The sequence below is a fragment of the Oryza glaberrima genome, chromosome 1, assembly GCF_000147395.1.
Source record: "Oryza glaberrima chromosome 1, OglaRS2, whole genome shotgun sequence".
Lineage (NCBI taxonomy): Eukaryota > Viridiplantae > Streptophyta > Magnoliopsida > Poales > Poaceae > Oryza > Oryza glaberrima.
In genome coordinates, this window is record NC_068326.1 from 34,801,014 (window position 1) to 34,814,329 (window position 13,316).

The 13,316-nt window shown below is 46.2% G+C and overlaps 2 protein-coding genes across 2 annotated transcripts; one reads left to right on the plus strand and one right to left on the minus strand.

The window, feature by feature from the left end:
* Positions 1-7,697: 7,697 nt before the first annotated feature.
* Positions 7,698-9,955, plus strand: LOC127760835 (uncharacterized). The gene is made up of 3 exons (XM_052285141.1): positions 7,698-8,063; positions 8,154-8,506; positions 9,350-9,955. The coding sequence occupies exons 1-3, from the start codon at positions 7,887-7,889 to the stop codon at positions 9,801-9,803; spliced, it is 984 nt and encodes a 327-aa protein (XP_052141101.1). The 5' UTR covers positions 7,698-7,886; the 3' UTR covers positions 9,804-9,955.
* Positions 9,956-10,776: 821 nt separating this feature from the next.
* LOC127758041 (glycosyltransferase BC10-like) lies at positions 10,777-12,472 on the minus strand. The gene is made up of 2 exons (XM_052283663.1): positions 11,735-12,472; positions 10,777-11,631 (listed from the first exon to the last, which is right to left on the minus strand). The coding sequence occupies exons 1-2, from the start codon at positions 12,245-12,247 to the stop codon at positions 10,990-10,992; spliced, it is 1,155 nt and encodes a 384-aa protein (XP_052139623.1). The 5' UTR covers positions 12,248-12,472; the 3' UTR covers positions 10,777-10,989.
* Between the last annotated feature and the right edge of the window lie 844 nt (positions 12,473-13,316).

Below are 13,316 nucleotides of genomic sequence, written 5' to 3' on the forward strand. Positions count from 1 at the left end.
GATTGAACGATGGTTTTCATACAATTATTCCATTTTGATTTGATTGATCCCTTGGTGTTTATAATGTCATGAGAGAGAGGAGGCAATAAGGGTGTATAATATATGAACAACGAGATGAGGAAACCATTCAAGAAGATTGAATATGACATGTAGGGCCCACCACTGATGATATCTGCCGTTGATCAACTACGGGACATGGATCGGAACAGAAACAACAGGAAACCGCATCCCCTTTGGCTGGTGAAGAATAGGAAATCACAGTTTCTATTGGAATTCATCGATAGATGGCTAGTTGAAATTTGAAGCGCGAATAGTTCGTCAATGGACATGTAAGAATTAGGATACTAGACAACATTGGTTGTTGGGAACAATATTCTGATGTTAGGTTTGAGAGGTTGGTGTCAATTTTTGAAAGCCCCATATACCGGTTTGAAACGCTTGGTACTTCGTGTACGTGCACCAGCGGGCACTCAGTAACCATCATATGTTTGGTTTCCTAGAGAAAAATGGACTCGAGGTTTGGATAATTGGGTTGGAAATATATGCAAAGTGGTTCATGTCATGGAGAGAGACACATTATATTTTCAGTAAAACGTAACGAAAATACCCTCCAAATATTGTGTACATACACTGACATTATGACATGCGTATGGTTTTGTATAGTTAAATGTGGATAATTTAGAAAAGTACCTTGTGGAATCATCATTTGTGAAACATACAAGTATTTAAGAAAGCAGAGGCAGAGCGTATTTAAACACATTGCTCTCTTGTTTTTCCATCATTGACTCATTCGAGTAATGATCGGTGACATCTCAGCGAACAGAATCTTTTCTCTTACTCCGGCAAGTTCATTCCAGAAAGATAAAAGAGTATTTGCCAATAAGTTTCAGGCTCGAAAACCATCTTGTGCAAAATTTAAAGTTCTTGCAAAAGATTTTATCCATTTAGAGCCTTGTAAGGTAAGTCTTCAACATTGTATTTCTGAAGACTAGCCAACTAATTTGTTTTTGCTAAGATTAGCCCGGCTGTTCATCTGTCATCCACTTATTAATTTCAGACATTAAGCAGTATTATGACTTGTGAGATAATGCATACAGGTGTGTATTGAATACTAAGGACTGTACTAGCGCATTGAAAGAATATCCAGAATAGATTGCAAGGCAGGCCCAGCCATTTCTCCGCTCTGAGCAATATTAGGATATACTAATTGCAGACCAAGCGTGTCGTACATATATATTGTAATAGCAGCGGGCATTGCATGATTTGGTGTAAATATGCAGGGCCCGGGACATGAATGATTTGTGCTATCTTTTAACACAAGCCTCTCATCTGAAGGTTGATGCAAGTAAAGATAAGGCTCCCTGTGGTAAACCAGTGTGTCCGGTTCGGTGCGTGGGTGATTCTCCATGTTTTGGGCTTTGCCCCTGTGGTGTGAGAGCCTCGGGCTCTCTTTTTCTTTTTTCTGTACAGACTCTGAATTTTTCTTCTTCTTAATACAAAGTTTGGCCGGCAAAGCCGGCCCGGCGACAAGATAAGGCTCTCCCTTGTAGCAAGAAAGATTGGCAACTTTAGCAATCACATCCTTGAAGATTGGGGGGGGGGGGGGGGGGGGGGCAGAGGTTTCTTGTTTATGCCAAACAATATATCACAGATCAATCAGAGCCTCTTTTGTAAAGATAATCTGATGGAATGCATACAATATTTGAACAAAAGAAAAATTAGTGGTTCTGCTTCTGCATAGTTTGGAGGTTCTATAGCCGTCTAGGCAAAAAGGCAGCTAGATATCTTTCCCCAATCTGCCGACACTTAAGTGGGAGACACCTCTGTTAACTATGATGTCGTATACTGATGTTGCATCAGGTCGTTTCACAGGTACCAACAAAGACATGAAGGAAAACCAAGTTAAGGGAAAGGAAGAAAGAAAATGATTCCAATAGTTAATTGCTCGGTTTACCTTGGAGCTCATGGATTATTTGTGATTTGGACGCCAGCAGTGTGCGTGCCAAACTGTCATCACATTGCTCTAATCCTCTTTTGTGATAATTCTAATAGTTTGAAGAGATGACGTAACGAAGAATCTAATCATGCTCTCCTGGCTTCGAGTCCGACCTACAATATCATTGTCAAGTGACTGTATTCTAAGCAACATTTACTATTATACAGTTTCCAGTAGGAGGGCAAAGGACAAAATCGAAGTCATCATCAGCTAGGGAGACATATCTTAATTTTCTATCAGGAAAAGGCAAGCCCAAAGGAGATGAAAATACTACGCACCTAGATAGGCTCCAAGAACTTGTAATATACAGGCCAATGATTTGACAAACGAAATATATATATCATATTGTGAACTTTTTTCTTGAGAGATATCTGTAAATTTTCGCGGGGGGGGGGGGGGGGGGGGGGGGGGTGTCCCTGTCTAGCCAATAGCCACAACTTTAGCATTTTTGGTAAGTCCTTGGTAAGTATAAAATACTATTCTTCATTGCATACACAACCTTTCCATGATTGTACCACCGATAGTTCGGGAAAAAAAAAAGAAAGAAAATGTACCAATTCTGAAAAATGGAGATATCAAATGTTCAAGTTAACCTATAAACAAATTTAATTAAAAACAATTTATTTATTCATCTACTTGTTTGAGAGCTAGAAATTTCATTGTTGTTTCCCTCTTTGCTCAGTTTCTCCCGATCAAGTGACAAGCCTAAAACTTAAACTCAAGTGAATAGGTTCCACTAGTCTAACTAGTTAATTGAGCTACACTTATTTCGCTCCATCTAAAAAAAATCCTCAAATAGGATTATTTCAGTATGGTCCAGTGTTTTTCCTGGGTTGAAGAGATCTAATTTTGACAAATAAAAAATATATCATCAATTAAATATATTTTCTTGCGGGGAATATCATCAACTATATATGATCCTGGGTATATCGTTTTCAAATGCTAAGAACGAAATTGCTAAAGAGAAAATGACCAGATCATTGGATTCTTTTGGCTTCAATTTATCATTGGATCCCCCATGTTCTTGTCTCGACATTACTCCCAGTATTTCTTCGAGTGAAATAGCATGGATGCAAATGCTGATCCCATCACAACTAACAAAAATACATAGCACATGATTGCCCACTCAGCGCTGACAGAGCTAAGCGATTCGGATCTTCTTTTCCACTGGGTCTACACAATTTCACCCCAACTTCCCCCTTCTGTAACTAACATTCGTTTGAGTGTCCAAATCACGAATTAAATGTTGATCTGATATGAAAGCCATCCTATGTGTGTTCGAACAGCTCTTAGGGCTGAAAATAAACTTTCATAAAAGTGAGATTTTTTCTTTGGGAAAGCCAAGGAAGTGGAGGATCAGTATAGATAACTATTTGGTTGTAATTCTGGATCTTTCCCGTTTAGATATCTTGGTATTCCTATTCATTATCGGAAACTCCGGAATGTTGATTGGAAAGGAGTTGAAGATAGATTTGAGAGGAAACTCAGCACATGGAAAGGCAAAAACATGTCATATGGTGGGAGATTGGCCCTTCTAAACTCAGTTCTTTCGAGCCTTCCCTTGTTTATGTTATCCTTCTTTGAAATTTCACGAGGTGTGCTTCAAAGACTGGATTACTTTAGGTCACGTTTTTTTTTGGAGTAATGATGACTGGAAAGAAAATATAGACTAACTAAGTGGGAAAACATATGTCGACCAAAAGATCAAGGTGGACTAGGTGTCCATAACCTTGATATAAAAAATAGCTGCTTATTAAGCAAATGGCTTTTCCAGCTGTTTAATGGTGAAAGCCTATGGCAAGACCTTTTGCGAAATAAATACTTAAAGGGTAAACCTCTTTCTGGTATGTCCAGCAAGATAGGTATTTCTCAGTTCTGGGCCGGTTTAATGAAAGTCAAAGACCAATTTCTTAGGTTTGGTTCTTTTAGATGTGGCAATGGGACAAACATAAGATTTTGGGAAGACACGTGGTTGGGATCGCGTGTTTTCAAAGATCAATACCCTACATTATCTAATGTGGCTCGAAAGAAGCAGTCTACTGTGGCAGAGGTCATGAGCACAACGCCGCTAAATATCTCTTTTAGAAGAGCTATTGATGACCAAAAGCTAATCGAGTGGAACGATTTGATCCTCAGGCTAGCTAATATAACTCTGTCAAATGAAAAGGACTGCTTTGTATGGTGGCTCCATATGAATGGTCAATTTTCCGTCAAATCTATGTATGCCGCGATCATGAACTGTAATGTTCGGATCAAAAAGAGAATTCTGTGGGACTTGAAAATTCCACTAAAGATCAAGGTCTTTATGTGGTTTCTTCACAAGAAAGTAATTCTAACGAAAGATAACCTGGCTAAAAGAAAATGGGGGGGGGAGACAAACATTGTTCTTTCTGCTATGCACAAGAGACAATCCAACATCTTTTCTTTGAGTGTCATGTCGCTCAGTTTGTTTGGAGATGTGTGTTTTTTGCTTTTAATATCCCCCACCCCATAACGCCAGAAACATTTTCGGTAATTGGCTTAGAGGGGTATCTAGGTCCATTAAGAAGATGATTCTAATTGGAGCTAGTGCTGTATGTTGGTCAATTTGGCGTTGTCTCAATGATAAAGTTTTTAATGGTAAACAATTATCTAACCCTATGCAGGTTATCTTCATGTCTTCCTACTGGCTCCACTTTTGGTCTACGATGCTACCACAGGAGGAGCATGATACTATGCGCAATGTTGCTACACTCTTGGAATCGGTAGCCAAGGGTCTCTTATTCCACTATGGGTGGCGTAGTTCCATAAGAATTGCTAGCTAAAATATTTTATGTGGTTTAACGCTAGTCAATAATAAAGGGGAGTTGGGGATTTGTCCTATCACTTTATTTCTCATTTTGATTTACTTTTATTTTACATTTTTATTACTATTAAACTTATGGCTGCGTGTCTTATGACAGAAGCCGTAGATGTAATCCATTTCTATTATCTAAAAATGTTGTTGATCTGATTTGGACTTGTCATATGGGGGTCAAACCAGTTCACTTTTCATGTTTCACTCAGCCACAGGGACGCCCATGTTGCAGCCTCTCTCGCTGTCACTTCGTCGCTACTACTACCTCTGTCGAATAGTCTTTCTGGTATGACTGACTCATTTCTGTTTTCTGTAGGTTTGTTGTGGATGTCTGCTTTGCTGGGTGAAGCTAGCGTGAGCTAGCCGATGATTTATTTTCCAAGGAATGCGTTGCATTGAATCGTTGGGTAGTAATATGGTCTTAATTCGGCAGGATTGTCGGCCAAAAGTGACCCCCCAACTGCAAGCAACGTTATGGCTTCTTAGACCTTCACGTGACTGTCCCTAGTGAGGCGATTACTACTGAACATAGTGGAGTGAGTGAGTCTCCTGGTACCCTCCTTGCTCGATCTCTGTATATATGTACAAGGATTTCTTGGCAGGTAGATCGGGCGCGTCAAAGTATTGTAACTGCGATCGTTTACTACGTCCGGTTGAGTTACGGATCGTTTACTACGTCCGTTCTGTTCGGCATTGGCTTCCATGAGTTACGGATCGGGGTTGGTTTCGATGCCACATGTCCAATTACGCTCCGGGAAGGGAACATGAGAAACGAGAAACGATGATAGCCCATCGAACAGAACGGAACCGACCCAAACTAGCGGCGCCGAGCCGAGACGTAGTACGTGACAAAGATCGCGACACAGCGTGGACGAGCAACCGCCGCGTACGCGCGACCTACCTGTGGCTCCTCGCGCGCGCCGAGCCGAGCCGCCACCCGCGCGCACCCCGCGCGTACGTGGTGAAATCCACCCGATGCGTAACACATCCAGGCCCGCGAGGCAGCCGCAGCGCGCGACGGCAAACGCGGGGATCGCCGTGCTCTCACAAGCCCACACAACCCGCCGGGCCGCGATGGATTGGGCGAATCTCGCGCGCGCACGCGGGGGGCGCAAAACGTCTCGCCCCGCGCGGTGTCCGCAGGACGAACCCGGTGTGCGGTGCGGAGCGCGGCGTGTACGACTGTATTACACTACGTAGTAGTACGTGGGACAAACATCTTTGGGCTCGCGCTGCGGCGCCCGCCGCACGGACGATTCGGTGGGGGGTTCACCATATGCTCGTGGCGGCTTGTTAATTCGCCGGGGATTGCATCCTGAATCCTGATCCTGATCACCCACCCCAATCGAGATTCGAGAAGCTAATAACGGACTATTTAGTTTGTCCCTCGAATCGCGAATCGATCCGGTTTTCGGTTTCCCTCTACTGTACTGCACGTGTTCGTCGATCGCAGGCATCCTCGCAATCACCCCATCAATCGAGAGATCAGTATATTTTTTACTACAAGTTTACAACCAACTCCAAAATTAATCTACCACGTGAGATCGCATCGCTCCAGATCCGAAGAAGTTACTGCAACTACCACTACACCAACAACTACAGCATGTCCAACGCCCCAGTGGCCATTGGTGGTCAGTTCATCACGCACCTTGGCTCCAGACCCTGCGACAGAATACGTACGCACCGCTGGCAAATTTTGTTGCCACCCTTACTACACAACGTGCTCATTCAATTTCCATCGGCCCGGACGATCAAGATCGGTACGTGTATGTGTACCCGCCTACACGTCCGTATACGTGGCGTCGCGTCTGCACAGAGATGGACCAGGTGGCGATGGCCATCGACCGACCGATCGATCGCCATCTCCACCACCAGCTTCGCACATGCGCACACGGCCGTGACGAGACGACGCGCTCGGGAACAGAAGAATCCAAGGCGTTTGCATGGCCATTGACTAGAAGCGTACGTGCCCCGCTCGCAGTTTCTAAAATCCAATCGAGTACGCGTAGTAGCTCATATAATTTTATATGACAATCTGTCTGATAGTGTACAAAGAAAATTTTATATGTGTTGTGGTGACTCAGCCAGCGTGATAGGCTGACAGGCAGCACAGTGCGAGGAGAGCCACTTGATCTGAATGGGGGGATCAAGTAGAGACACACACATCATATGCACGAGCAAAGCATTTTCATTTGGGCCGGTACGGACAAGGCAATAATTGCTAACCGTGCCGTACTTATTCCCCAATCATTCACCTCCATCAGATAAAACCATCTTGTAATCATGCACTACTGCAACACACAGAACACTCCAGCTCTCGTCGGCCGTACACGCAGTAAGTCTTTGGCGCCTTCTCCCTCTGTAGTTGTCACCTTTCTTCAGGACTATATATTATAAAAAACATTACGACGGCTTTTTTTTTTACGATTCCGTCTTACGGCAAAAACCCGTTAATGATGGATTTGGTTCTAAAATTATATTTGTAGTACTAGTAGTACCCCTAGATCAGTTTGTGTATTCCAATTTTTGTAACTAAACAAACTAATGAATCTGCTAATTTTTTATTTCTTGTAGCCCATAGCTTAGAACATACTCTTTTTGTAAAAAAAAACACAATCCTAATTACGAAATAGACATGCACTTATTCAAATAATGCTCAGAATTGAATTTTTTTATAGGGTTGTAACCATCAAAATTCTTTTTCTCCTCCACTGGAGAAGTAGATGGTAGGCAGTCCACTCCACTCCAGTCCTTGTCCATTGCCAATTCACCCCTCATGCCGCTATGTCCCCACATGCAATTTTTTTCCCTCCCTCTCTCTAAACACCAGTTCAAATAAATGCCCCTACATAAAAGCCACTCTTCTCTCTCACTCACTCACTCACCCACACAGCCACACTCGCTGTGTTTCTCCTCTGCCGCTTAACCACCTCCCTCCGTAACAAACTCCTCATTTCGCTCCCCTCCCTTGCTCTTCTTCTTCTTCTTCTTCTTCCTCCTCCTCCGCGACCACCACCGATCCATCCATCCACCGTGTCTTCTCTTCCCTCTCCAATGGGGAACCCTCCCGAGCTGTACCACCGCATCCTCAACATCCCCAGGGAGACCTCGCCGCAGGAAATCCGCGCCGCCTACAAGAGCCTCGTCAAGAAATGGCACCCCGACAAGCACCCGCCGTCCTCCAAGCCCGAGGCCGAGGCCCGCTTCAAGGCCATCACCGAGGCCTACGAGGTGAGCGCCTAGTCGTGCGTTGCGTGCGTGCGTTGGCTGTAGATTGCGACGGCGTCGTGTCGTGATGTTGGGCGATTCTTGGTTGCGCAGGCGCTCCTTGACCAGCAGGAGAACAGGGCGGTGTTCGGGGTGTGCTGCAACGACGGCCGCGCGGGCGAGAAGGCCATGGCGTGCGGCGTGGTCGGCGGCGGAGGGGCACACATCGCGAGGACGCGCAGCGACGACTTCGGCGCGAGGATGGCGCCCGGCACGCCGGCGAGGGAGTTCAAGAAGGTGTACAGCTCCGGCAACTCCGGCGGGCGGCGCGCGTTCGCCGAGTTCTCCAGCTCAATCATGCGCAAGGCGCCGCCGCTGGAGCGCAAGCTCGACTGCACCCTCGAGGAGCTCTGCCACGGCTGCAAGAAGGAGGTCAAGTTCACCCGCGACGTCGTCACCAAGAACGGGTATACCCCTTTCTTCCTCCACCTAATCCGTGAGCCAAGATTGATTGGAGCTTTCACCTGAATTCTGGCGAGCAATCGCTTGTCATCCATCCATCCATTTTCCTCTTTTAAAACTAACAATTCGATGCAACCGGAACAACCCTGATGTGATTCGCTCACTTGCATGCCAATTTTAATGGATCGATGCTTGGAAACTTCAGAGTAGGCAAGAATTCAGAATTTGTTCTGATGGCGACATCCATTCCGCTTTGTGCCTCCCCAATTCTCTGCACTGTTCGGAACAAAATGATCCATGAACAGTGAAACAGCACGACCACTTCCTTCCTTTCCAGGCTATGGCGCACTTCTTTTTTACAGTGGAGGGTGACTGCTTTATTATAGCCTGCATTTGTCAGTGGAATATTTAGCTTACTTTGGAACACATGAAAACCTTTTTACACAAGTTCCCTTTGGTGTGTACCTTTTCTCTTCCGGGGTATCTATCCTATTCTTGCAACATTATCCTACCTAACACAAAGCATAATAACAGCAGTGTTGATCAGGGTTTAGTACATGTTAAGATCCAATCTTGAGGAGATAAAATCTCAACTCAAGTTGCTTTCGTTGCCACCTATGCGTATACGTGTTTGTCGAGGGCTTAGAATACAGTAGTTTTGGATCTAGCATCTAGCAAAGTGGACCATTTGGGCAATAAGCACTATCCACATTTTCTTTTGCATGTTGATGGTGGTGGTAGTCTAGGAAGGTTCAGTGACAGTGACTATTAAGCACCTTTCCTCCTTGGATTCTCTCTTTCAGTGTTGCTGGACTAATCACCTTCAATGGATTTACAATCTTGGACAGGTCAATAGTCAAGAAGGAGGTGAGCCAGATGGTGCTGGTGAAACCAGGGTGGAAGAAAGGGAACAAGATCACATTTGAAGGCATGGGGGATGAGAGGCCAGGGTGCCTACCGGCCGATGCCGTCTTCGTCATATCGGAGAAGAAACACCCTGTCTTTAAGAGGGTAGGCAACGACCTGGTGCTGAAAGCCGAGGTGCCATTGGTGAGCGCGCTCACCGGCTGGTCCTTCTCATTCAGGCTCCTGAGTGGCAAGAAGGTGAGCTGCTCATTTCAGGATGAGATCATCTGCCCAGGATATGAGAAGATCATCAAAGGGGAAGGGATGCCAATTGCCGATCAGAAAGGAACACGGGGTGATCTAAGGGTGAAGTTTGAGATCGCGTTCCCGAAGCAGCTTACTGACGAGCAACGCGACGGTCTTGCTCAAATTCTGAGAGGATGTGCATGGGATTGATGAGATTGAAATGCAAGGTCCAAGTGTATCAAATTTTCTAAGCCTTGTGTTAAACAATCAGAATGAGTACATAAAGAGAGATGCCCTTGTATATACAGGTATAATATATGATGAAAACCAAGTCTTCTGTGGATAGTACATGCCTTTCCAGATGAGCTGTATGGGTTTATTTTGATGAGATCTCGCCCTCTTCTTTTTGTCCATATATAATGGCCCATTTAATTAATTACTAACCCCACTTCATTTATTTAAGTATCTAAAAGTGAAGCTTCATACTATCATTCTACTACCGTACCCAATGCCACTCCCACCTGCTATGTCCACCTGTTCTCCAGGCTCCTTGTCTTTTGCGAAAAGCACTAACAATCATTCGCCTAATTGTCGATTGTTCTCGTCAGTTACAACGGACGTGCTGGTAACAGCTTTGCCTAATCCCTTCCTTGGCTGATGAACTGCAGCTTTACTTTGTGCTTTTCCCCCCTGCTTTTGCTGCACTAGTTGACAGGCTGCAGTTGCTGAAACCCCAAGGGATTCAAGGGTCATCACACTGCTTACATATGATATGTTGCCAATGGGCCATTTCTTGGGCCAGCGAAGCATCGGCCGATCCGAGAAAATCGACGAACTGGACCACAGCCATGAATAGATCGATCGTTCATACTCGAGTGAAGTGCGAAGAAATTGAATGCAATGATCTAGTTGTTGGATCACAAAGTTGAGAAAAGAGCTGGAATGGTTGTTGGTGCAGTGCAGGCTCCCCCATCAGAATGTTGGGCCCCTGCGTGTTCCTTGATTAGAAAGCACAACCAAATCGTCCCCTGTTGCAGCACGCAGACGCAGTGGTTGGTTGTTGTTTCAATGCCAATTAGCCAATGCACCTTTGGTTAGGCGGCAGCGGCAACAAGCTGTTGATGCTGCGACTCTGCAAGTTGGGGTGATGCACTGATACCACGAGACAAGTAGACAGGCTGGGGCTTGGTCAGTCAATGAGGCCGGTGTGCTGCTGCACTGTGCCTAACCAACCTCCATTTTGCATTGTCGCATCGCACTGTAGGAAATTCGACAAAATTCCCGCAAAATGAACACTTTCTTCTTCTTTTTCCCCTTTTGCTTGACAGGTACAACTGGTACCTGAATATGTTGTGTGAAATCCTATGTTACAAACAATAGTTGGCGGCGAGGAGAACTAGTACTGCATCACCGTCGATGAGATGTTGAGCAGCGGCTCCAGCGCGTCGGCGGAGAACTTCCTCGCGAACAGAAAGCACGCCGTGGTCGGCCGGGAGTTGTACATGCAGGGCACCTCGCTCCTCCTGATGCTCAGGATCAGCTCCGGCGTGACGTCGCCGGCGGTGTACGTCGCCGGGTGCGCGCCGCCTCTGGACCAGTCGACGTACGTCACGGTGCGGTTCGAGTTGTCCGCGCCGTGGAGCATGGCGACGAACGTCGGGAGGTAGTGCTCGTCGGGGTAGCACGACGGCCGGCAGTGCCGCCGGAAGAGCGGGTAGTACCTGGCGTCCGTCAGGGCGGCCACGGCGAGGTCTCGCCTGAGCTCGAACCACTGGGAGCCCTTCCTCCACTGCGGCAGCGTGATGTCCGGCTCCATGCGGCGGCTGTACCGGCCGCGGCACGTCTTGCCCTTGTGGTAGTAGACCTCCACGAAGCTGTGGCGCGAGCCGGTGAGGTAGCCGTACGCCACCGGGAAGCTCTGCACCGGTATGCAGCTCTCGGAGAGGAGGACGAACCGATCGTTGGAGAAGTCCAGCAGCGCGTTCGCCAGCAGCCGCTTCTCGGCGTCCATGAGTGTTATGGATCCCCATGAGGTTTCCTGCAAGCAAGCCATGAAATCGCGAGGATCAGATCATGATGCTTTGCTGCGATGATGGCGTCGCGCTGTTGTTCGGCATTGTGTTTGTGTCGTGCTCGTGCACCTGGCTGGGGATCTGCCGGCCGTAGAACGGCGAGTCGTCGGACACGTTGAGCACCATCCCGGGCGGCGCGTGGACGTAGATGGAGAAGAGGCCCTCGTGTCCACGGAAGAATCGCTCCCAGAGCGGCGCCAGCGGCAGGACGCCGCGGCCGGCGAGGAACATGAAGGCCACCTTGGGCACGCGCTGGAACGGGTACGCGCCACCGGACGACGCCGGCGCCATCGTAGCGCGCCAGAACAGCTGCTCGTCCGTCATATCGTGCATGAGCCGCGTCGGAGCCACGAACTCCGAGAAGCTACCGCCGCCGCCGCCGCGGTAGCGGTACACGGTGGTGCTCGGGAAAAGAATGTTGGTGTATGTGCTGCAGCACCGGCGAGGCCCGGTGGCCGTCCATAGGCCGGCGACCACGCCGAGCGCGAAGATCACAAGGAACACGACGGCTTTGGCGAGGTAGAGGAACCTCTCCTTCCTCGTGAGCACAATCTTGAATTCATCAGCCATGGCGGCCTTCATGCTTGTCACAGTGGAATGCAACAAAATGCAGACGTACAACACTGTACAATTAGCTAAACGGCAAAAGCTATCAAAGAGTGAATCAAACTACACTATGGCCAGTTCAAAGTACAGCTGCTTCTGCTTGACATGGATGAACAAGGAGAGGAGATTTTAACGACGCCATAGATGATCCATAGCTTGGAAGACTAGCTAGCATAAGATACCAGGATGAACTAGGCCGCACTCCAATCTCCAATTCCTGATTCTTCCATCTGGAGCTTCAAGAACACGAGACACGGACATAGAACGAGAAAGGTATATATACTTTGAGATCAATTTAAGAAAGGCATGAATATACGCAGAGAAAAATGCCAAAAAGAGAGGAGGATTCAAGGAAAAGGAAGTTGCGTGCATGTTTGTTCTTTCAAGGACCATGGGAAGTACTACTACTATTGCTACATATAAGACATGGTGATTTTGTTTACGATAAGGCATATGGATGTGGATTTTCATCCCTCGAGGGGACATCCCCTGTTGTTTGCATGTCATCTAAATAGTTATCAAAATTTTTTAAAACAATTGACAACATAGATTAATATGAAATATATCACTCCACAAACATGCAAGACCAATTGAACTTCTATAAGTTGCAACAAAAATAACAAATTAAACTGAAAATAATTATCGCACATTCGTAACTATATTTGTTATTTTTGTTACAACTTGTAGAAGATGAATTTAAACTTGTATGTTTGTGGAGTGATATATTTTATATTAATCTATGTTGCCAATTTTTTTTATTTTTTTATAACCATTTAGGTGATATGCACAAAACAAGGAGATATCCCTCGAGGAATGATTTCATTTTCCCAAGGCATCTCTCTCCTTGATAATGTACCAGAGAAGCTGTACGTCCATGTTGTCGCCGAATGGCAGTTAGTTTCGAGGACAAAGCAAGCATAGAAATCCACTAAAAACAGTGCAGAATGTCCGGATCATGCAGCATCGCAGTCGCAATCTACAAAAACGAATAAAGCCAGCTTGATCTACGCCCCAAGAAATCGTGGATTCTGACCAATACCAATGT